The sequence below is a fragment of the Leptidea sinapis genome, chromosome 30 (genome assembly GCF_905404315.1).
Source record: "Leptidea sinapis chromosome 30, ilLepSina1.1, whole genome shotgun sequence".
NCBI lineage: Eukaryota > Metazoa > Arthropoda > Insecta > Lepidoptera > Pieridae > Leptidea > Leptidea sinapis.
The window spans coordinates 3,515,264-3,541,507 of NC_066294.1; the positions used below are offsets into that span (position 1 = coordinate 3,515,264).

The window sequence follows — 26,244 nt, forward strand, 5'->3', positions numbered from 1 at the left end:
TGCTCACCTCCCAGTCCCAGCGTGACCTTGCTGTCGATGAGCAGCCGCGAGCACGTGGTGAAGCGGCCCAGCGCGATGGCGATGTACGCGAACATGATGAAGTACGACACCAGGATGGTGGACACGTCCGAGTGAGAGCCGCGGTCCAACTCGTCCTCGATGGAACGCTCCGACGTGTACGCGATGTCCATCCACTCCGGCATCTCCTCCTCTGTGTACTTCTTCATGAACTCTATGAACTCCTCTTCCCATTCGAGTGCCGGTTTTAGCTGAAATCAATGATACATTCTTTTTATAACGTTCAGCTGATGGTTATTGATACGCCCTGCCCATTACAATGAAGTGTCGCTCGTCATATTGAGACATAAGATGTTAAGTCCCAATTGCCCAGTAATTCACGGCGCCCTTCACACCGATACACAATAATTCTTACACATTACTGCTTCACGCCAGAAATAGGCACCGTTGTGGTACCCATAATCTAGCCGGCATCCTGGACAAAGGAGCCTCCCATTGGTATGTCTTTTAATATCTTATAAGAGGTCGAACGCACACGCAGTTCACCTGGTGGTAGGTAACCGCCGCTCTTTGCTTGCAGCATCAGATAAATAACACGAATCATACAATTAAGTTGTGAATCAGTGACAAAGATAAATTTATGTACTAAAATGATATCTTGTTAAACTAAAAAACAATTTGCATTATTTGTCACCGCGTCATACTATTTACAAAGAATAACAGTGCTACGTGTAAAATAACTATATATACGACAGCAATAAAATAATTAAAAGATTAACCTGAAAAATTTTTTGGTCCTTCAAGCCGAACTTTTAATGATTTTATATTCTCAATAACAAAATTGTGAGATTTATTTTAATTTCAAAATAACAATTGAGGTTGACTTACAATAAAATTTTAAAGTACATTAATGCAGTCGCCATAAGCTTTTTATGACTTATCTTCACATCATCACTTCAATTTAGACTTCAGGTAAAAAAAAAACTTTTAAATAAAATAAAAGTAGGTTATATAATGTTATATTAAATGTAGGTAAGCGACTATACACAATAAAAAGTAATTATTTGTGAAAACTTGTAAATAGCTTTCTCTTTTATAATAGATAATTACTTCACTAAAAGCCACCACCTGCAACTTTATAAGGCGCAAATTCGGCCTCACATGGAGTACTGTTCTCACCTCTGGGCGGGTGCTCCCCAGTACCAGCTTCTTCCATTTGACCGCATACAATGAAGAGCGGCTCGAATCATCGACGATCAAGTCATCTCCGATCGGCTTGATTCTTTAGCATTGCGTAGAGATATGGGTTCTCTCTGCATCTTCTACCGCATTTATCAAGGGAATGCTCAGAGGAGCTGTTCGGGTTGATTCCAGCGGCCGAATTCCACCATCTGACATTACGTGCAAAGTACCATCCGCATCACGTAGACGTCTGGCATTCCACAACCGCGCCTTTTGTTCGAAATTTCTTGCCTCGCACAGCCACTTTGTGGAATCAACTACCGGCAGCGGTCTTCCCGAACAGATACGACTTAGGGACCTTCAAGAAAAGAGCATACTCCCACCTTAAAGGCCGGCAACGCATTTCTTGACACACCTGTTGTTGCGGATGTCCATGGGCGGTTGCCTCACCTCTCCCCATCCCGTGAGCCTCTTGCCCGTTTGCCCCCTCTCTTATAATAATAAAAAAAAGATAAATTTTTAATATGTACCTAGCTGTAAGTTTTCTAAAGTTGTAAAATAAATCTTAATCAGTGATATATATATATGATACATTAATATGTACCTTATATCTACTATGAGAACAAAGCGCTTGGTAAGTGATACTTCCTGCCTACTACAATACAGTGCTACAGAGGATTCGGAAATCCTAGTATTTGAAACAGCACCATAACTGCGCCAGTGTCTTCTGCTTCACTAGCAGCTGTGGTATGATGACATGTAGCGCATATCACCAATAAATAAAACCGATGAACATTATTTTTTCGGCAATTATATGGTGTGCGTTTTATTATTCAAATATTTTTATTCAAAATAGATTGTGACATCACTTATTGAAAGTCAAAAAGACTACCACCGATTCCAAAATGAATGCCTCAGGCCTCAGAAGAACGGGCGCAACAAACCCAGCGGTTTTTTTTTATCGTCAAATATGTTTACAAAGTAACATTGTACAATTAAACTTATTATTTGATATCCTGGGGGCGGTCGCTCCATTCCCAATCTGTGATATCATTAAGAAAGTCATTTATGTTATAGTAATCTTTACCACACAAACGTTTTTTTTAACAATTCTTTTGTCACTATCACAATCTCATCACCTACCTTCTCCTTGTCGTGCTTGTTGTTCACCAATATGGTGAGGATGAGAGCCGTGGCCTCGTGGAACCTCGAATTCTTGGAAAGCGGCTCCTGAGGCGCCAAGAAGCCGCCAAGTGCTACCGCCGGCAACACTGGACCGCCCCAGACAGACAGACACGTGTAGGGATTACTGAAACGATATAACGAGTCAATAATTCATAATTGTTAATTTCAATCATATTTTGTAATAAGTTTAATTTAATTTACTAGTATTTTGTTTTAATTGTTTTTGCCTATTGTAAATATCTATTATGAAATGCTGTGAATTCCTTTAAGTAATAGATATACTAGACTATATAGAATCTTATTATTTTGTAAACAAATGTCATGTATTTTGGTGTTCCAACAAATAAATAAATAATGATAGAGGTTTTATGAACTCTTTGTTATTGCAATATACTTATGTAATAATTTATATGGATCTAGTTTTAATACTTCATAGTTTTACAGCGCCTATTTCTGCCGTGAAGCAGTAATGTGTAAACATAACTGTGTTTCGGTGTAAAGGGCGCTGTAGCTGAAATTACTGGGCAAATGAGACTTAACATCTTATGTCTCATGGTGACTAGCGCAGTTGTAGTGCCGCTCAGAGTTTTTCAAGAATCCTGAGCGGCACTGCATTGTAATGGGCAGGGCCGTAGCAAGTGAAATTACGTGTCAAATGAGACATAACATCTTATGTCTCAAGGTGTCAAGCGCAATTGTAGTGCCGCTGAGAATTTTTGGGTTTTTCAAGAATCCTGAGCGGCACTGCATTGTACTGGGTATGGCGTGTATCAATAACAATCAGCTGAACGTCCTGCTCGTCCCGTTCATAATATACGATCGCATACAGGGGGGGGGGGGGGGTCTGGCTGAGTATGACAAGATGTGACAAGGGGGGACGGGGGGTATACGGCAACGTGACGTTCACCGTCTATTATTTTTTGACATGAGCGCAAGCTCTGTGGCGCGACTCTAGCGGATTTGCGATCCGTCACAACTGGTTACTTTGGTTTTCCAATACTTGAGAGAGTTACATTTCCACGTACACTGCGCTATCGATTCAGCAACAAATGAAAACACTGTTTCTCATGTATTTATTATTATTTTATTCCTTCATTCGCCATTTTGCAGTGAACTAAAACAGAGGCTTTTTTCTATCTTCTCTATTTAATACTCTTCAGTTAATTACTTTATACTCTTTATTGCCGAAATATTTTTAATTTTAAGAATTTGTGTACTATCATTTAGAATTTATCATACTCAGCTAGGGGGGGTCACAGAAAGTGTGACACAGCGTGACAATAGGGGGGAAGGTGCTCAAAAAAAACAGATTTTAGTGTGACGTATTTTTGATTTTGCTTTACCTTAAAACAGAAACTGACGTGAAATTACCAAAAGAAAGGGACCCCTTCTCAAACCTCACCGTTACGGCGGTTATTTTAGCAGTTCTTAAAAGTATTGAAAGTAAACTGAGTCATTATAGCACTTCCGCACGTTGGTACGATCATATCTAACACAAATAAGATATGTTAATAATCTAGCCGCCTTGAAAGTGGATTTAGAAGTCGTTAAACATTTATACTAGGCACATACAAATATGTAGATATGTGCCTAATATGTATGTAGAGGTCAAGGGTTTTATATAAAACTTAGTTTTATTCAAGGTTAATTTAACAGAAGAAATTTTACTTGAAGTACCTGTCGATGAATTTGTGTTGTAAATAATGAGTCCACTAGTCGTCTGATTTGTCTGTCTATTGCACTACTGGAAAGGGTCATGAAATACATATGCCAATTTCAACCTACTCTCACATTCACTTTTGAAATCTACTCAATAGGTACTCAAAGTCAAATTAAAACACCAGCGTATTAATCAAAATCAAATCAAATCAAAATCAGTTTATTCAAGTAGGTCACGAAAATGACACTTATGAATGTCAAAACAATATATAAAAACAAAATATTTTTCTTATTGAATCTACCGCTACTTCGTAAAGGGTTGAGCTAATGAGAAGAAGTAGCAAGAAACTCATTGCATAATATGTAAAATGTAAAATGATGCAACAAACACACTCAAACGTCAAATAGTCAATGTATGACACGAGTAAGTCAAAAAAATAAATGTAAATTAACACAAAAGTTATTGAGTACAGTAGCTGCATCATCCACATACATCATAAATCAATAAAGGTATTCTGTGAGCATTTTATAAGCGATTATAAATAAATAAACATGTATATATCCATACATATATATATATACACAATAACTTTTAAGAATCTGAAACCGAGTCTCCGGCAACAGGATCATCCTGCCACCACAAGCGGCGCCCGTTCACGAGCATGACGCATGAGCCAGCCATCGCCTCCCTCAACAATAATATTGTCGCCGCCACAATATTATTGTTATAACCCTACGACTCATCTAAAAGAAGTGTGTGTGTACTTAGGTATGCACGCAAGAAGTTAAACTTCTTTGCCTAACGAAGCAAACATCATTAAAATTATTTATTCTTCAGGCTATTCTACGTTTTTAGAAAGAACACATTTGTTCGTTTCTTTGACAATTAATTATCTATTAAATAATAATACGGCTGTATGGGCTTGAAGCCTTTGCCTGCCCTAATAATGGACAAAGAAACCAAAAAAAAACTGTCAGAAAATTTTAGGAACCAACTTCAACCTGTTACTTTTGTGTTACAGTGATACGCGCGCATCTTAAAATTTCACTCTCATCATTTTTTCATAACGCGCCTAAAGAAATATTTATATTTATTTATTTATTCAATCCACCAGTGATAATAACATTGATTCAACAATAAAATATTTAATCTAAAGTTAATTCTAAATGTATTATCTTTTAAGGCAGATACAGCATGCAATTAATATGAAGCTTATATATATTTATATATGGTATAATCAAAAGAAGTACCAATACATAATTTTAAAAACGTATTAACTTATTACCGAAAAAAAAAATCACAATGAAATAGTTCTATGTCACAGGTAGTTCGCTATACTGAAATCAGTTAAATATATTTTGTTAATATTACAAATTATTTTATTTATCACTTAAAATTTTACTACGGAATGTTTTGAGTGAGTCCCCAAAAGGATCCAAATGTTTGCAACTATCGTTTAGTATTTTAGACATTCTGGAAACTGGCCGAGAATAGTTTTTCGAAAAGGTCTTTGAAGAAGTGTTATTGTTTTGCGATATCGATAGGGAACATTAAATTTAATCCTAGAAACTAAATCTGGATTATCATAGATGTTGTTAAGACTCTTATAAATATGTAATAATATATTTTATACTAGCTGACCCGGCAAACGTTGTTTTGCCATATAAAGTATAATTCACGCGATAGTTTTATAAGTAATAAAATATTGCCTATATTATAGCCTGTACATCATTTTGTTCTATTGTCAATAGCTTTTGCAGCGCACGCAAAAATAGGTTTTTGATTTTACACCTTGTGTTACAAAATAGCAATTTTATTACGGATCCCTAATTTTGAATAAAAAAAACATAGCCTATTGCCTTCCTCGATAAATGGACTACCCAACACTGAAAGAATCATTCAAATCGGACCAGTAGTACCAGAGATTAGCGCGTTCAAACAAACAAACCTGGAGCACTTCATGAACTGATCCAGGTATGCGTTCTTTTCGAGATTGTCCGTCACCTCGTCGGGATCGTTGCCCCACCAGCCCCATACGGATTGAACGGCGCAGTTGTCGGCCGTCACGGGGCCCGTGAAAGGAGACGAGAGTGGCGCGAAGCATATATCTTCAATGCGGGTCTTGTTGCCAATGGCTGTAATAGTCAAACAATTAATTCTCTTTTCCGATCATGTATCATAGGGCTAAAAGATAATGTAAGTCATTTAACTCTTGTCGTAATTTTCGCGAATCACATTTTATTATATTTGCGTAACTAGCAAGGTTATTCATGGGTTCAAACTTGTATACCTGTTACATTTGGAAATGGTTATGAATGTAGAAATAGTTTTGTTATAAATTTATGTTTTCAGGAAATGAAATTATTTCAATTGCAGGTGTAATATTTTCAAGGAATTGTATTATAGTTGTGGTATTACAAACAAATAAGTCAAATAACTTATTATCATAGCCTAATATAAATATATTTGCGACATCGAATCAGAAATGAGGAGATCCTTAGAAGAACCGAAGTTACCGATATAGCCCAAATGATTGCGACACTGAAGTGGAAGTGGGCAGGGCACATAGTTCGACGGACAGATGGCCGTTGGGACAGTAAAGTCCTCGAATGGTGACCACGTACCGGAAGACGCAGTGTTGGTAGGCCCCCCACAAGATGGACCGACGATCTGGTTAAGATCGCCGGAATACATTGGATGAAGGCAGCGCTGGACCGATATCGTCGTGGAAATCTGGGGTCGTGGGGTAGGCCTTTGTCCAGTAGTGGACGTCTTCCGGCTGATGATGATAGCCAAATTATGTAGTCGCAATCGTGATTTCGTGTGGCTACGTCACAGGTCGCTACGACTCCAGATCATATTGGCATTGTTGGGAGCAGTCGCTTATCAACCAAATTAATTACTTAATTACCAAACAGGGGTGTTTTTACATCACTAAATAACATTTATTTTATTCTGCTATTGCATCAAATCGTTTTTAAAACTGTTTATACTAAAAGTACTCGAATAAATCAAAAGTGCCATACTATGCCTAGTTTGGAGGTACAATAAAATATGTAGTGTCCATTATTATTAAAACTTACCCATAATCCTATTCTGCAGGTCCAGTACTTTGAGTAGGAAGGTCGAGTTAAAAACTGAGCCAAACGTCATGGACTTTCCATCGGGGGTTGTGTACTCCACCTTGGGCAGCCCCTTCGCGCTGATGATGAGCATTTCCGTGCGGTAGAAGGGCTCGAAGTGCGAGTCGAAGTACTCGCGCTCCAGACGAGACCGGGAGTTGGGCGCGGCCCACAACTCAACCGGGTTGGTCGTCACCTGCATGAACTTAATGCCGTACCCTAGGCCGACTACCACGCATATACCTAAATAGGAGCATAGTTTTATTAATAGCTATAAAATTAACGGTACAAATGATTTAAGTTTTCTTTAGTGTTAATTCCGCCAATATTTGTTTTTAAAACAATTCGACACGTGTTTCGCCTCTACACGAGACATCCTCGTGCACGAGACGGGTCTCGTGCCAGATTTTGGTGAGACAACACGTCCTGAGGATGCCTCGTGTAGAGGCGAAACACGTGTCGAATTGTTTTAAAAACAAATATTGGCGGAATTAACACTAAAGAAAACTTAAATCATTTGTATAATTATGGATTTCCGCAAAGTAACGCCTAATTCAATAAATTTTCTAAAATTAACAGTGTTAAACAACATGAAAATAAAGCGATTTTGAGTTTATACGTTTAGTTTTTTGTAACTCTTTAAGAATATTACTTACATTTTAGAAACTAAACGAAGTAAACGGGACAGTAATAGCGTGAAGGGTAATCAAATCAAATCAAAATCACTTTATTCTTGTAGGTCACGGAAATGAAACTCATGAATGTCAAAAAATTACTTTTCTTATTAAATATTAACGCTACTTCGTAAAAGATTGAGCTAATGAGAAGAAGCTTTTTAAACATATACATCTTCATCGTTTTCCAAATCATTTCAAAAAAAAAATATTTAAATCTATATAAATGCCGTATAACTTTTTTATTTGTGATCATTTATAAGGTTATTAGGTAAATTTCGCTCCACTCTATTTAGACAAGTGAAAGAAAATACTTTATGAACATTCTGCAAGTGTTGTAATTAGACTATAGTCCGAAAAAGATATTTTTTATTCTGTGGACTAAATCAGAGGTAGAAGTAAACTAACCGAGAAGCAGGACAAGCCAAGGTCTGGACGCCATGATGCATCCCCACCATTGGAAGAAGTCCTCCATCTTGGTCTCGGTCTTGGCACCGAGCCGCTCAAAGAAACTCGAGTCTCCGCCGTCGACCTGGTCCGCAGACCAACCCACTGCCGCCGGGTTCGTCGTCATCTCCTGGTTGTTTTCCGATGCCACACCTGTTGAGACATGTAAGCGATAAAATTTTAAGCTAACTTCACGGACGAGTAAAAAAAGGACTCCACGCCGTGATATTAGCAAGTGAAGCACCGTTATGCTAGTGTGTGTGCGGTTACGGGGGATACTAGTTACACAATTTTTTCTCCCTTAAATAATCATATATGGCCACAAATACTTTTATAGAATCGTTTTTACACAATTTCACAACGCACGAACGGCATTTTTAAAATATTTTATTGAGACGCAAACTGATCTGTCAGAGACGATGACAATTCTCATAATATCCGCATATCGGCCTGTAGTAGTGTAAGTGTGTGCGTGGGGCTATGTATTTACACGTTAATCAGCTTGCTTTGGTGCTACACTGTTAGTTAAGGTGACACCGAGTCCTTATTTTTTTTACTAGTCCGTGGCTAACTTATTAAAATCTACATTTGTCAAGTCAAGGTACAACCGCGGTGCCCGCTCAGTATTTTGGGATTTCAAGTATCAAAACGTCAAAAAAATTGAGTTTAGAACTACCTTCTATTTTGAGCAATACACGCACACTAACACAAAATTTCATACAGATCGCGAGTGCAACACGTAGCTTGTCACGCACACTAAACTAATATTTCTGGCCTGTTTTCATCGGTTGTCTAATAGAAAGCTACTCTATATCTATCTCTAGATAGTTCTAGACGTATAAATTATCTAAGCCAGGATATGTCACAACCACACTTCTTTCTCGTTTCTCACATTGTATCATATATGATACCATGCTGTATAGAGTATGGAGTGAAAATATAAATCAATTTCGAAAGCTCTCAATATTAGCACAAATAAGCGATTTATTTTAAGCTGTTAAAAAGGCACGGCACAGTGTACGATGGTTATATATATTTGGCTTCAGTACCCATTGACCCATGTAGATAGGTCAGTATGGGCAAGTGAAACTATAATACATACAGAGATCTGTTCTTAGGAACAATGTCATCGATTTTAGTGAAAAGAAAACTGCATTCATACAATTTAAATTAAAACTAGCATTCAATTCGGAAATAGAACCCGGAAGTTAAGAAAAGAAAACGTACATATTTTCTATTTAGATATCGATAGTGTAGGTCTTAAGCAAAAAGGTTACTGTGAAACTAATATCTTAAATGACTAAAATATATTGTTTTTCATAACCTTTTAAACTAATTAAATTTTTACTTTTAAACTTTTACCTACCTTTACTTTTCAACTTTTTTTTTCATATTTTCCCTTTAAACTTTTTAAACCTAATTTGAATATTTAATTTGGTAGGTGTACGAAATGAGAATATTTTTTTTAAACAATATTGAACACTTGTAGGGTACGTAAAATTGTCTCTATGCTGATTACACATTATTAATACCATTCCGGAAGTTTTGTTATCAGCTGCGATAATATTATCTGTCTATGATCCTTGTAATTACATACTTATCATCAACTAACAATCAATTGAAAATAATAATAAACTATATATATATATAATCATAAACTATCAATTAGTTGAAAAACCTGGTTAGAATATTGTAAATACAGAGACGCGAAACTCATTTCAAAAAGGGACGTCAATTGGTTTGACTGGCCAAATAGCAATAAAAAAAAGGGTTTATGGTAAGAACAGTAACTTAGAATAAAGATTTAGGACACAGTTATGGGTGTCTTACACACACCAGTGATTTAATTTGTAGATCGTTTTATTTGTTGATTTATACATGTGAATTAATAAACAGATCAATCATCCATAGTTCAGTAAAACCACAGCGTCGTACTTAACCCACTATTACTAATATACTTACCCTTATTTTTTGTTGAAAGAAATAATAGCAATAAAAAAAATATTTTATTTGTAAATAAATTCCCTGCTGTGTATAAAGTAATCAGAAATATATAAAACTACAAATTATTAATTATAAACTACATATTCTTCATAAAAATATAACACAAAAATTTAATGTTTTGGGAAATTGGATTTTAACAGTTAGTATATAGTAATGTATGTTATATACATTATTGTGATATTTTAGTTGAAAACTGAATAGCAAAGAAATAAAATAACAAACATCCCCATTATAGATAGAGTCGACGCGCTGTCTGTGTATATATATATATATCTGTATATCTTGCTTACAACCTCCACACCACACAAGCAACATGCGTCATGCAATCCATATAATTTAACATAAAATTAGTACATACCCAATAATGCTTGAAACGCATTTTACCTGTATATGCTCTATGTCCTGACGAATACATTCTTCAAGACCCGCATATTTCGCTTCTTCGAACGTTCTAATAAAATTATAGTATTTGAGGAGACTCGCCCTGAACCCATGACAAGACTCTCCTACACCCACCATTATACACACCTACTTTGTTTATGGAAAAGGAGGACAAACGAGCGTACGGGTCACCCGGTGTTAAGTGATCACCGCCGCCCATATTTTATTTCAACACCAGAGGAATAACCTTTAACGAAGGTGTACGCGCTCTTTTTGAAGGTACCCATGCCGTATCGTCCCGGAAACACCGCACAAGGAAGTTCATTCAACAGCTTTGTAGTACGTGGAAGAAAGCTCCTTGAAAACCGCACTGTGCAAGACCGCCACATATCCAGATGGTGGGGATGATATCCTAACTTGTGGCGTGTCGTACGAAGGTGGAATTCGGCGGCAGGAATCAGGTATAACTGCTCTTTGGAAGAATCTCCGTGGTAAATGCTCTCTACGCAACGCCAAGTAATCCAGCCGTTCACCTAGCCCTGACAATTTGACAATTCGAGCTGCTCTGCGTTGCACGCGGTCAAATGGATCGAGCTGATACTGGGATTCGCAGACCAGAGATGGACAGCAATACTCAATACGTGGCTAAAACTGCGCTTTGTAGAGCGCTAGAATGTGGGCCGGCTTGAAGTATTGCCATGCAGATGACTACTTCTAGGACTCCAGACTTAGTCCACGTCTAAGGCTATATTAAACTTTTATCTACATAAAAGTTTATAATAACGTTAACTTAATCAGTATCACTACTTTAGTAACGAAAGGGGCTCTGAGAGAGAAGAAACTACTACTTCTACTCGTACATACTACTGAAAACTACACATTGCTACATACTCGCAGACTAGGTAATAGGCAAGGTATTCCTATGCAGACAATCTATGAAAACAAAGTTTTGTACCTTAAACTACACGTCACTCATCTAAGGATTTATCACTATATAGATAGAGTTTGTGACTAACTATTATCATAATTACTAACTACACCTCCAAGACTACAATATTGCCTGTCTAAGCGCACATTACTACACACTTGACTAAATCACATACAAAATTAAACATATTTGGCTACGCCTTTAAGACTTTAAAACTGCCTGTCGAAGTGCACATTACTACACACCTGACTAAATCACATATAAAATGAAAACATATTTGGCTACCCCTTTAAAACTTTAAATCTGCCTGTCGAAGTGCATATTACTTCACACCTGACTAAATCACATATAAAATTAAAACATATTTGGCTAAGCCTTTAAGACTTTACAACTGCCTGTTGAAGCGCACTTTATTTACTACACACCTGACTAAATCACATATAAAATTAAAACATATTTGGCTAAGCCTTTAAGACTTTACAACTGCCTGTTGAAGCGCACTTTATTTACTACACACCTGAATAAATCACATATAAAATTAAAACATATTTGGCTACCCCTTTAAGATTAAAACTGCCTGTCAATGCGCACATTACTGCACACCTGACTAAATCACATACAAAATTAAAACATATTTGGCTAAGCCTTTAAGACTTTACAACTGCCTGTTGAAGCGCACTTTATTTACTACACACCTGACTAAATCACATATAAAATTAAACATAATATTTGGCTACGCTTTTAAGACTTTAAATCTGCCTGTCGAAGTGCACATAACTACACACCTGGCTAGATCACATATAAAATTAAAACATATTTGGCTACCCCTTCAAGATTAAAACTGCCTGTCGACGCGCTACTACACACCTGACTAAATCACATATAAAATTAAACACATTTGGCTACTCCTTTAAAACTTTAAAACTGCCTGTCGTAACGGACATTACTACACACCTGACTAAATCACATATAAAAATATACATGTACTACTACTACATTTCTGGATGTCAAAGCGCACATTACTGCATCTGTCACTAAATCAAATATGATAAAATTATAACTCTATTAGACTACACTTCTAACACTTTAATACTACTGTCGAAGCGCACATTACTACACCGCTGACTAAATCAAATATATAATTACAATCTTTAACTACACTTTGAAACATATAATTTTTCTAGTATCATTTACTATACACATAAAATAAAAGTTGAATGTTAGGTATAAAGCGGCTAGGGCAGTGGGCAGTGGACACACACACACAGAAGCACACCTTACCCTCGTAACTCGGTGCATACGTACTGGGTCGGTGTGTGTGCAGCGGGCTAGTCTCGGCGCCTTCCAACTCGCCGTCTCGCCAGCCCTCTGTCCCCAACCAACCAACCCGCCCAGTTAGTACCGTACACCTTACACCGTACACCAAACGCGAAACATTCCTTTATACTGCGCTCTCAAACATAACGTCAGTCACCAACTAATGGGAGTAGCGGTGGGCCATTGTGAGATGTACGAATGAAATTATTCGGTTATAAAAATGTCTGGAGATACCTCGATAAAATATAAAAGTACTGTATAGTAGTTACTGATTAAGTGCTAGCAAACACGATGGTTGTCCAACCAAAGTAGGTAGGCAAACTAAATAATTAAAGTACAAATTTTCTTTATTATTAAAAAACCATAAACCATATTTAATAATACTAATCATTTTAATTATTTTCTTAAAATCACAAATGCAGTTTCCGTCTTTAAGTCAAACAGCCGTCAGAGACTCGTGGACATCGAGTCTCTCATCTCCAGTTATTGCAACAGGATTAGTAATAATAATTAGTAACGTCATTCGATTATGAAAATGAGTTGTTGCTTTATAATCGATTATAAATATTATTAGTACTTAATACAAAATAATTCGATTATAGTAGGTAATCATTCATAATCGCCCACCGCTGAATGGGAGAGTGAAGAAATTATTGTTAAGACAGGACGCGCTTTTAGCTTTACTTTGACCGAACCCGAAGGGTAAACAATATATATATATATATATATATATATATATATATATATATATATAGATTAACTTTATATATATATAGTGTGGATTAATTAATTCAATTAGCATTGATAAAACTGTTACACAAGAGAACCGTAGTTATTACACAAAACAGCCAGTAATAACAATAATTAGTATTAGTTTTAAATATCGGAAACGACACATATATTCAATATAATTAATATTGAGGCCGGTAAATTTATAAAGGAATGATTCACATTATTAATACGTATGATCGTATAAATCTCTTCATAGGATAAATACCAGAAAATTATATTCCAATTTATGAATTATTGACACATTATAGCCACTGACAGGCTGTTCCATATGTTTGACACAATTTATTTTGTGCCTTTTTGAAGCGCCACTAGCGAGCGTCCAGAGAACTAATTTTGACGTATCATACAAATGGCTGCGAAGGAACATACAACACTTTGAGGTATTTGTGCATTTAGAATTATTAATTTCGGTCGATTTTCGTGTTATTTATACTTCAGGAATCAACTTAATAATGTGCACAATTTTTTTTTGTAAATAGTTTTCTCGCTACATGGCCAACAGGGTCAAAATGGCAAATATCAAACAGGCACAAAAGCACTTTGACAGCCGCCAGTCCAGTGGTCAATAGTAGAAGTCAGTGATCATAGCACATAAAACACAGAGTCAATAAAGTTCTTTTATCATTGAAATTTAAATTTCTGGAATTTTAGACACTTCATATATTAAAGTTACTCAAAAAAAGCTTCAAAGATAATTTTAACGACAAAATTGAAATAAATCACAGGATACGAAAGTGCAATAGTAAGCATGTAACATTTATTGTACTTTCAACTTTTGTTTTGGTATTTTAAACTTGGAACTTTAAAATTATATTTCTAAATATCTTTTCACTTCTAGATATATCTGAGTAGCTTTTAAAGTATTCAATATAAACCTTATCAACTAGAGCATGCATTTACAACTGTAATAAAGTTGTGTTTCAACTCGAGTGCCACGATGCAATAAACATAAAATTCCCCAGGTTCATGTATATATATTATTTAAGCATTGCATTTAAATTATGTATCAAATATATAGCAATACATAATATTTTAATATTCGCAGTGCATGCAACTGACTAACGAAAACGTGTACTGATAAAGGTTTTATATATATTTTTTTATGTTTTCATAGAATATTATTGCCAGGGCACTAAATTAATTGTTTTCAGACGATTAAAATACATAATACAATTACCTGTGCAATTTGCCTGAAAATCTAATTAAAGACAATAGATTCAATAAATAAGACAGAACGGAGAAACTTTGACATTATGATTAATACTAAGATATTGACTTATCAAATTATTAGAGGCTTCGATATTTGTAAGAATGCAACTTACCTCGGACTGAAAAATGAAGAAATTCAATCCCATGCAATCAAATCAGTTTTAATTATTAATATCTTATTACTTCTAAATTTATAAGCGTGCCTTCTATATATACGAAGTTTAATCGTCTAGGATTAATTATAACCAATCAACTAAATTCCTACAGAGTTAGAATCTTACAATGGACAGAGTATCTCCTATTTATTAGTTATAATATATAGTGTCTCGACCGCATCCAAGTGACTGCAGAACTATAGTCCGACAACTACGTGCGCGACCGTCACACGGGGTGAAGGACGGTGGTAGGAGGGGTGCTACAGATGTCAGCGGGTAGTGGGTGGTGTTGCGGGGAAGGGCAACCCGTGAGACTGCCGTAGAGAGATATAGACTTTAGGATACGGGTAAAAGGACGGACGTAAAAGTTTATCGATCGATGAAGGAACTTTATCGATCTTATAACCCTGTCAAAGCGTATAATAAAGGGCAAATGCTTTCAGATAACACAGATCAGTTGGACGTAATTCTAGAAAATGTTCCAAACCACAATCATGTCGAAATTGAGTTAAGAACACAAAACTGGTCAAAATTTATTCCTTTAGAATTCTTTTTGATGTTCATTTCTAATATACTAGACACGAATACGGCTTCGGAAACAAATGGCGCTCTGAGAGAGAAGAAAAGAAACTCTCCCAGCATTTTTTTCTGCGCTCTTTGTATTGTACTGTCAATGCTATTACTACAAAATAATCATAATCTACGTCACGGTCACCTGATTCATATTAACGGACTGACAAAAAAATGGCAGCCCCACTGTCACTCTTTAAATGACACCATGACTTAGTAGCCCAACCCACATGTATGGAATACAATAATGTTTATTAAACTTTAAATACGAATTCCTTAAAATGTGATGTTTTTTTTTCAAAGAAGTGTGTTGAGAGACTCACCCACAGCGCTGGAGGGCTGGTTGCAGCAGTAGACGCCGCCGAGGAAGAGCGTGCTGAAGATGACGAATACGATGGCCATGCATACCGCGTACCCGTCGGCGCCCGCGAGGGTGAAGGGGCGGGGCGCGGGCGGGGGAGGCGCGGGGGGAGGACACGACGCCGCGCAGTCCAGACACGAGCACCCGGGCTGACCCTGGGACACATACCGCAACAACAATTATATCATGTACCTGGAGGTCTACTCGCAAAATCGACAACGATACATTCGGAACGATACGATAATACTCCGAATATATCGCAACTATCCTAACTCTAACAAATGTTCGAATTCCTTATCGTTTATCGTTACCATAGACTAATATTTTGATTTTTTTACGATGTTAGTGTGAATGAAATATGTTCAAACCTAAACATTATCTGTGCTATGTCGCTGTTAAGTGTCAAAAGTCAAAACATAGTTTAGGCGCTAAGGACCATGCCAGACCACCAATTTGTTATTATTTACACATAATGTATATGTAACAAAATATGTAATGAATATAATATGACCATTTAAAATTGAAAAAATATCACAAAACTTGTGGATAATAAAAAGAAAAAAAAAGCAACTCAACACTTCTCGTCGACTTCTTATATCTCAGGCGGCCATTTGCATTATTTCTACGCATAAACGATCAACAAAATGACTTACTAGTAAAAAATCCTGTTGAATAGTAAATCACATATAATTATATCAATAATATTTATTAAGTATGTATATTGTATGGCAAATATATCTATACAACTTGAAACGATAATAGCATCGACAGTTTAGGTGTCGTTGAGATTATCGTAAAAGTGACGTTTGATTGTTTGTCGAATTCGAATATTCGTCTCTGACATTTACAACTAAGAGTAGGGCTAGACCGATAATATCGAAAAATGTTTCGTTCGTTCAATCATCGTTTCGACATTGAATACGATGTAATTAAGAGTAGGAGTCGATACGACTAATGCCACGATTTATCGAATATCGATTTTAGGAGTAAGCCCCCGGGGTTCTTATTACGTCACTCGAACGGTTAGCTCAGTAGCACTCGCACGGAACGCGAGAACTCGCGGGTTCGAGTCCCCCATTTCATTAAATTTTGTTTTTAAATTTTATTTGCGTATTAATCCTAGAAGTGAGGGTAATTACTTTAAAAAACAAAACAAATTGTTTACATCTACAAGAGCGACATCTCATGTCACTTTCCTAAAATATGCAAATATTGGGGTTGAGCAGGTTGTCAACTGTAAAGTAGGTCCTGTAAGTGAAGCCACAACCTGAGAGTTGAACAGATCATACAAAATTTTATGACGATACGACACTCGAACGGTTGGCTCAGTTCGGAAGAGCACTCGCACGGAACGCGAGAGGTCGTGGATTCGAGTCCCGCATCGTTCATAAAATTTCGTTTTCAATTTTTATTTGTATACCAGGTCCTGCTTGAAACTTCGACTGCATTTCATTTGCCAGTTGTTAGTGTCAAACCGTTTTCTAGTCTGTTGGAGCCGCCTTTCCTGTGGCCGATTATCCGTTCGTCTATACTCTAGCAGGCGAGAGCGGGGAGCCGGCAGAGAGGGGAAACAACGATCGTCGCCCCTGTGCCACGTCACACGAATTACGCCTAACTATCACACGCGACGACGAAGTATTTAAATACAGTTCACTCTTTCCTTCGCCACAAAGTCATAATATGAAAACAATACATGATATTTTACTTGAGAAATATTCTTTATTTCACACAGAACTTTAATCCCCTCTTGGGAACACTTTTTTGTGAAATTATAGGAAAGAATCACATGTGTATTGCCGATGTTTTAGATGATTGTACGATCTTTTTCGGAGGTGCCCATGCCATTCATTCCGTTGTATGGATTGTGGGGAAGAAAATGCATTGAAAACCGCACTGTGGTAGAAACGCCACGCATTCAGCTGGTGAGGATTATATTTAAGTCTATGGCGCGTGCTGGAATAGTGGAACTCGTCAGCAGGAATCACGTTAAAAAGATCTTTGGAACACTCCTATCCTATGTGCTTTCCAGAGCTTCAAACTACCGCCATACACAGCATCTTAATCATGAAATGGTCGCACACAGTTAGATCTTCTTTCGCATTGATATTTTTAATATAAGTATTAATTGATAAAAAAAAACTAAGTGAGAGTCAACTCCAACTCGCACACGCAGAGTCCGAAATCCGCACCATCGTACCAGCTATTAAATACGTTATCTACTTACCTCTTAGCCATTTTGGAATTAATAATCTGTCTTTGTTAATATTTATTATAGCGGATATAAATATAGAGCATATAGAGCAATATTTATTATATATATATAGAACAATATATATATAGAACGGAACTCAGGGGCGCCGTAGCTAGTGAAATTACTGGGCAAATGAGACTTAACATCTTATGTAAAGTAAAGTATGCATTTATTCATGACAACAGAATAAAATATATACATAGTAAAATAAACAAATTAAAAATAGATGTGTACCTATATACCTACGTAGTTGTAGTGCCTCCCATATTTTTGGGGTTTTTCAATAACCTTGAGCGGCACTGCATTGTAATGGGCATGGCGTATCAATTACCATCAGTTGAACGTCCTGCTAGTCTAGTCCCTTATTTTCATTAAAAAAAATCCATATAATAGTAATTCCCGTTAGTTACCCTTTGACCTTTAAAATCATAATACATGTGTATATTCGCAATGCAATGGTAGCTAACCATCACCACAAGACATCGTAAGCAATTGCTACTGGCTACTGAGGTTTTATATAAAATCTGTGTTGGTCATAATATAAATCTGAAATCATTTGCCCTTTATTAAGGCGCCCATGGGTTATAAAGTCGAAAGCCTTCTCATACGGGATCCTAAGAATAGATGAGTTAAGGTACGGACAGACGTGCTCATTACTAGCACGAAAGCATGCTTTTATTGAATAGTGCTCATTAGTAGCATGTGTGTACTGTAATGAACATACTTATTTAGAGCGTGCTCAAAAATCAACCGACGTTTGATTTTCGAGCATGCTACCTGAGACGCGGGTTGAAGGGGACGTGCTCCGAGCGCGTCCGAACAGGTTTGCTTATTAGCATGCTATTATCGATTTGATCTCATTCCGCGGCGGTCGACTGTTTTTGCGTCAAATTAAAATAAAAACGAAAATTGAACCCTCAATATTTATGAGTATGCTCAAGCAAGCATGCTTATTGCTGACAAATGTGAACAGTTGCATGAGCGTGATAACTTTAAGCATACTAACAAGCACGCTTTTTTTGAGCACGTCTGTCCGTACCTTTAGTGTTTTATGTAAGCATGAATGGTTTAGTTGAGCATTCCGGCGCGTACTGTTAGTGTTTGGTGGTAGACATTTCATGTTAAATAGCTCTTCTATACTCTTTGTGTAATAGATGCAGATAAGCAAAAGCCTGTTTGGATGACTCACGTTGATGCCGACGTTACACGGCAGTACGGGCGGGTTGTACGGCGTGAACCCGTCGACGGGCTCATCTCCGCTGATGTAGTTGATCTGGAAGGGGACGTAGGGGGAGTTCACGTCCCCCATGCTCTCGAACCAGCGCTGAGGCGTGCAGAACACAGAGCCGTACTCGCCGCACATCAAATCCAAGGCCACCTGGTTCGTTGATGGCACTTGGACCTGTAATCAGTTAGATGATAAGCTCTTGGTACCTGGTCAAACAAATTGAAAATGACATTTCTCAAGCGAAGTAAAATCTTTATATTATATTTATATATAAGAGGTTTCCACCTATATATTGACTCATCCCGGTATCTATGGAACCATATAGCGTAGAGACTTGAAATTTGGGAGGAATATATATTTCGCCGAGTAGAGTTACCTTTTTTCTTTTACCACTGGGGGGCTCCTTTGCATAGGATACCGGCTAGGTTATGGGTACCGCAACGGCGCCTATTTCTGCCGTGTAGCAGTAATGTGTGAGCATTTCTTTATTTCGGTCTGAAGGGCGCCGTAGCTAGTGAAATTACTTGGCAAATGAGACTTAATATCTTATGTCTCAAGTGATGAGCGCAGTAGTAGTGCCCCTCAGAATTATTGAGTTTATCAAGAATCCTGAGCGGCACTGCATTGTAGAGGGCAGGGCGTTACATCTACCAACAGCTGAACGTCCTGCTCGTTTTGCCCTTATTGTCATAAAGAAGAAGCGGGTTTTACGAATTCCATCCCGAAAGAGGTTTTTTTTTTTAATTATTAACAGAACAACGTCTGTCGGGTCAGCTAGCATAATATAGTAGCAGAAAAGAAAAATGTGAAAAACCTTCACACTGACAGTAGGTCTAGTCGTTCCGCTGACTTACTGTACTGGCACGCAAATGCCAGCCTTCGGATAGTCAGTGATTCAGTTCCATTTTTAAAGATAAATTTAAAGCATCTGGGGGAGTTAATTTTCATGGCAAATATATTATATGGCCAATGAGTGCGCAGATCGAATCATGGTTAACGCTCACCGTAGATCAATCTGCCTTGTACCACGAATGCGATAGCGCAATCGCCCTACACAGTGAGACGTCCCGTAATAAAATACGATCGTCAATACTGATCAGAACAAGCGAATTTTTCACAAGATTCGGGATTCTTGGCACACCAACTACAATCGGTTAAAAATCCATGGAATCTCGGTACTGAGAAAGGATATTTTTTTATGAGGAAACAAATAGTACATATATACAATTACAGTAAAGTTACATGTTAATGGCTAAGCAATAAAAAAATCAAGTATTACTTACACTGGAACATGACGTAAACGTAGTATTCATATAAGTTGTGCTGAGGTGATAATCTAACTCCCTTATGGCCTGGTGAGTAGCTGCAAAACACGAAGTATAACAGTTAATACCGAGTTCATGAGACTTAAAATCTTATACCTCGAGGTGCCGCTCAGAATTTTGGGTTTTTTCAAGAATCCTTTTTCACCAATAATCCTTGTCACCTAAATCTGGCAAAAGGATATCAAATATCAAATCAATGTGTAAGCATTACTGTGTTTCGGTCAGAAGGGCACCGTAGCTTGTGAAATTACTGGGCAAATGAGACTTAACATCCTATGTTTCAAGGTGACGAGTGCACTTAGCGCCGATTAACTTAGTGCCGCTCAGAATTTTTGGGTTTTTCAATAATCTTGAGCGGCACTGCATTGTTATGGCGTATCAAATACCATCAACTGAACGTCCTGCTCGTCTCGTGCCTTAATTTCATAAAAGAAAATTGTACGCATCTCATCATGACACATTACACGTACGAGAAACCGTGAAGAATTCAAGAGTATACTCACAATTAAACGGTTCAACTTTAGCCGGATGCAAGTAATCGCTCTGGCTCGTGCTGCAGGTCATGCCACATATGTGCTTGATGAAATTGTCCGTGCACGTGGGACACCTGGACAGGAAGCCCAGCGCAGTGCCGATGTTCTTATCCAAGATCCGGAGCTGTTCTATGTTGCAGCACGAGACGCCGCCGGCCGCTATATCCGGACAATATTTCTGTAGAATTGGCTGTGGACAAAAGGAATTATGGTAAGTTTAAACAGTTTTTTTTTAATGAAAATAGGGGACGATGCGAGCAGGACGTTTAGGTGATGATAATTGATACTTCCTGCCTATTTCAATGCAGTGCCGCTCAAGATTATTGAAAATCCCAATAATTCTGAGCGGCACTACAAATGCGTTCGTCACCTTCAGACATAACATGTTAAATTTATTTGCCCAGTAATTTCACCAGCCGAAACACAGTAATGCTTACACATTGATTTGATATCTGATATCCTTTTGCCAGATTTAGGTGAAAAACATGATTTGTCAGTTCCCACGAGTCACATCATCAATGGCGGTTCTTGGATAACATTCCATACATTATTGCCCATTGTTTTATGGGTCTTGTATGTATAGTTCTATTGTATGCTTATCGGCAATCTGTATAATTCAGTCGAGAACGGCACAATACCTGGGCAATGTATAGAATATAAGAGCCATGTATGAAATATGTTAAAATTTATTTCATTCATATCATATAGGTTTTTATAATTATACTAGCTTTTACCCGCGACTTTGTCCAAGTGGAAAAGTGACTTGGGGCAGTTTTTTTTTATGTTTGGGATACTGCTCTTTCCGCGCCTGGCATCTCTACTAGTATACAGCGAATATCCCTTGTCATTATGGACAGTCTCTTAATAGTATTTCCCTGCGAAATTTAATCTCCTATTTCATCCTCATGTAGGTCAAAGTTTCAAAAATGCTCGATCAAATACTTATAAATTACTTCTTATCAAGTGCCTAAATACAAACCCCCTTATTCATAATGGTCCGCTAACTTTAAACAGCCGCTTAGGAGTGTTTTTTGTTATTCTGACTTAGCTCAATAGAAGAAGACAGAGTGAGAAGTAGCAATGCTTTAAGTTAGCAGACTATTATGAATAAGGGGGATAGTCTCATGGTGTCATCTTCTAAAATGACGAACTTCCATACAAACTTCCATCCCCTATCTCAACCCCTCCATTTATTTTATCGCAATTAAAAGTAGCCTATGTCATATAACATTAATTATACAATTTATAATATGATATGTTTGAGGTATATTATTTTAATTAATTTCGATAGTTTCAATTATTTGTTCTAGTTTTTTCATCAGTACCGGTCCTTACGCCCGGTATACACCAAGGCGGAGAGGAGGGGAGATGTATTTTGATAATAAATCAGATTTCGTTATTTCCATATCTCTTCGCTTAGTGGAAATGGATCAAGCGGAGAGTAGAGGAGAGGACATGTCTAATTTTTCTATACAATCTTGTGCCGCGTCGAGCGATTAAGCGGCGCGGCAGAGCGGATATGAGATGCCTGTAGGCGGGCGTGATGTCGTCTTCCTTTCGTAGACATCACTTGACAGATTTCGAGCTCGCATTTTTTTTAGTAAGGGACGAGACGAGCAGGACTTTCACCTGATAGTAATTGATATGCCCTACCCGTTACAATGCAGTGCCGCTCAGGATTCTTGAAAAACCCAAAAATTCTGAGCGGCACTACAATTGCGCTCGTCGCCTTGAGACATAAGATGTTAAGTCTAACTTTCTTAGTAATTTCAATATCTACGGCGCCCTTCAGACCGAAACACAGTAATGTTAGACATTACTGCTTCACTGCAGAAAAAGGGCACTGTTGTGGTACCCATAATCTAGCCGGCTTCGTATGCAAACGATCCTCCCACTCGCGTAGGTCAGATGTCCTCTTCTCCTTGGTGGAAATAACCTGACAACTTCTCGGTTTTTCTGCTCTCGTCTCCTTTCTTCTTCCCTTTGGTTGATACCGGGCCTTAGTGTGTCAGACTCGAACTTGTCGCTTTAATACAGTCTTATTGAAGAACACAAACCACCAATCCAATTATAAGTAAAACAACAAAGTAAATATTGCATAACTCATATATAATACATCAGGTATTAGCGATACAAAATTTTATTGCACATTTATCAACAAATATTGCAACAAAGCGAGGTACAGTACATTCTGGAGAATAATTATTTTTTTACATTGCAATGCAAGTACGCAATAATAGCCCGTATAGCAGACGATGTAATAATTAGATTAGCATAAGACAGTGTTTCCGACTCGGGTTACATCGTTGCTCGGACGATAGCGTGCTCGCGTAGTGTGAAGAGAGGCCGCTGTGTATTTATAATTTTATTGTACATATTATACAATGTGTATGTATGTATATAATAATAATAATAATATTGACACACTTTTTACACAAATTATCTTGCCCCAAGTTAAGCATATACAACGTGAACCAGAAAGAGTATAACATCCCTTCAATGGTACGTTATTTGGGTCATATGCAATAGTATGGTGATGTTTAAGTTTTAATAAATAAATAAAAAATAAGAAAAAAACTGCCCTACGAAATAAAAATATTATTTTTCAATTTCTTTTCTTAGACAACCTTAACTTTTTAGAACAAGATTAGAATTAACTATCTTTATTGGGTAATACATAACTACAGTAAATACAAATTTAGAAGTATTTTCAATGTCAGCTAAAGCAAATGCACATACAAAATAACTTTGTCTTCATGGCTAACTGAGAACACAAATTGCTTCACAGCTGCAATGAATAGTAGGCATTTTACTATTATCTGATATTATGTCACATCTACGTTTTTCATCTGTTTTAGGTCAAAGAGAGTTCAAAAAAACAGCTGATTAAGGTTGAGGTAATCATAGTTTTTGCGAAAACTTAGCACTTTAAATATTGTATTAAAATATAATGCTAATTCATTTCTGACTTCACATAGTCATTAGAGATGACCTAAGGAATGTCTGGTTCAAAGCATAGTATACCCATTTAGTTTCACCTTGTATAGCCTGTGTTATGGGTTACAAGACAATATATTTAATACAATATACTTAAACATGCATATATTCATATTAACATACATGAATACATTTAAACATACATGACTCGGAAACAAACATCTATATTCATCATATAAATGCTTGCACCTACCGGGATTCGAACCCGGGACCTCTAGCTTAGTAGGTAGGATCGCTAACCACTCGGCTATACAGGTTGTCATATATATGTATATACCTGTATGTATTTACCAAGTTATCCGTTTCATGTTGAAATGACTGACCAATCTTTGGAAGAATGTAAGAGGCATAACTTCAAAACATGCTGAAGTGCTTTTGCATGGCCTTTCCGTGTGGGTGGCTGACTTTAGATTTACAGTCATTCTTAATCTCTTCGGATTCAACATCCACAAGATGAATTGGTCAAAGTGCCTAAGGAAGTTTTCACATCAAAAACTGTGTGGACCACATGGACTAGTAAAAAATAAAAGGACTCCGCGCCGTGATATTAACAAGTCAAGCACCTATATGCTAGTGTGTGTGCGGTTACAGGGGATACTAGTTACACAATTTTTTCTCCCTTAAATAATCATATTATATGGCCACAAATACTTTTATAGTATTGTTTTTACACTTTTTCACAACGCACGACGACATTTTTAAAATATTTTATTGCGACGCAAACTGATCTGTCACAGACGATGGCAAATCTCATAATGGCGGCCGATCGGCTTGTATTATAGAATTGTTAAAAAACGTTCGTGTGGTAAAGGTTACTATAACATAAATGACTTTCTTAATGATACCACAGATTGGGAATGGAGCGACCGCCCTCAGGCTATTAAATAATAAGTTACTTTGTATATGTTACTTTAATTGTAAAAAATATTTTGATAAAAAAAAAAGCTCGCTGAGTTTGTTGCACCCATACTTCTCAGGCCAGAGGCATTCACTTTGGAATGGGTGGTAGTTTTTTTTGACTTTAAATAAGTGATTTCACATCGTATTTTGAATAAAAATATTTGAATTTGAATTAGGGTAAGTGTTTGCGTGGGGCTATGTATTTACGCGTTCACCGGCATGTTTTGGTGCTTCACTGTCATGTAAGGTGACACGGAGTCTTACTTTTTTTACTCGTCCGTGGTGGACCGTAGTATATTCGATAAAATAAAAAATTATATGACCTGTACCCGTTACAAGTATCTTGTTAACAATGGTTTACTACTTTTATACTTGTAATGGGTACAGGACTGAGACTGTCCATAATGACAAGGGATATTCGCTGTATAGTAGAAGAGCTAACGAGCGCGGAAAGAGCAGTTCGTATGTTATTTGCAAAGTATCCCAAACATAAAAAAAAAAACTGCCCCAAGTCACTTTTACACTTGGACAAAGTCGCGGGTAAAAGCTAGTATAATTATAAAAACCTTGACGAATAATGAAGACTATGATATGAATGAAATAAATTTTAACATATTTCATACATGGCTCTTATATTCTATACATTGCCCAGGTATTATGCCGTTCTCGACTGAATTATACAGATTGCCGATAAGCATACAATAGATCTATAGATACAAGACTATACAAGTTATCCAAGAACCGCCATTGATGATGTGACTCGTGGGAACTGACAAAAAATATTTGTCACCTAAATCTGGCAAAAGGATATCAGAATATCAAATCAATGTGTAAGCATTACTGTGTTTCGGTCTGAAGGGCACCGTAGCTAGTGAAATTACTGGGCAAATGAGACGATACGTAATGACGTACAAAGGCCAATTATAGATTTCTATGAACAATCATTAAGACTATGAGAATGGAAAATTTTCTCGAGCAACCGGCGTCGGTCTACTATCATAGAAT

The 26,244-nt window shown here is 37.1% G+C and overlaps 1 protein-coding gene across 7 annotated transcripts in view; it reads right to left on the reverse strand.

Annotated features, from left to right (window-relative positions):
- The window catches only part of LOC126973850 (NPC intracellular cholesterol transporter 1), a 103,132-nt gene that overhangs the window by 23,353 nt on the left and 53,535 nt on the right, over positions 1 to 26,244 (reverse strand). For 4 of the 7 annotated variants that reach the window (XM_050821191.1, XM_050821195.1, XM_050821194.1 and 1 more), the window contains exons 3-12: positions 21,313 to 21,532; positions 20,768 to 20,847; positions 19,446 to 19,658; positions 15,968 to 16,160; positions 12,883 to 12,969; positions 8,250 to 8,441; positions 7,129 to 7,410; positions 5,994 to 6,180; positions 2,344 to 2,509; positions 8 to 269 (exon numbers count right to left, since the gene is read on the reverse strand). In XM_050821191.1, the coding sequence (XP_050677148.1) occupies positions 8 to 269; positions 2,344 to 2,509; positions 5,994 to 6,180; positions 7,129 to 7,410; positions 8,250 to 8,441; positions 12,883 to 12,969; positions 15,968 to 16,160; positions 19,446 to 19,658; positions 20,768 to 20,847; positions 21,313 to 21,532 (1,882 nt within the window). The remainder of the gene's footprint in view (positions 1 to 7; positions 270 to 2,343; positions 2,510 to 5,993; positions 6,181 to 7,128; positions 7,411 to 8,249; positions 8,442 to 12,882; positions 12,970 to 15,967; positions 16,161 to 19,445; positions 19,659 to 20,767; positions 20,848 to 21,312; positions 21,533 to 26,244) is intronic. The other 3 variants (XM_050821197.1, XM_050821192.1, XM_050821196.1) reach the window with 2 other exon arrangements.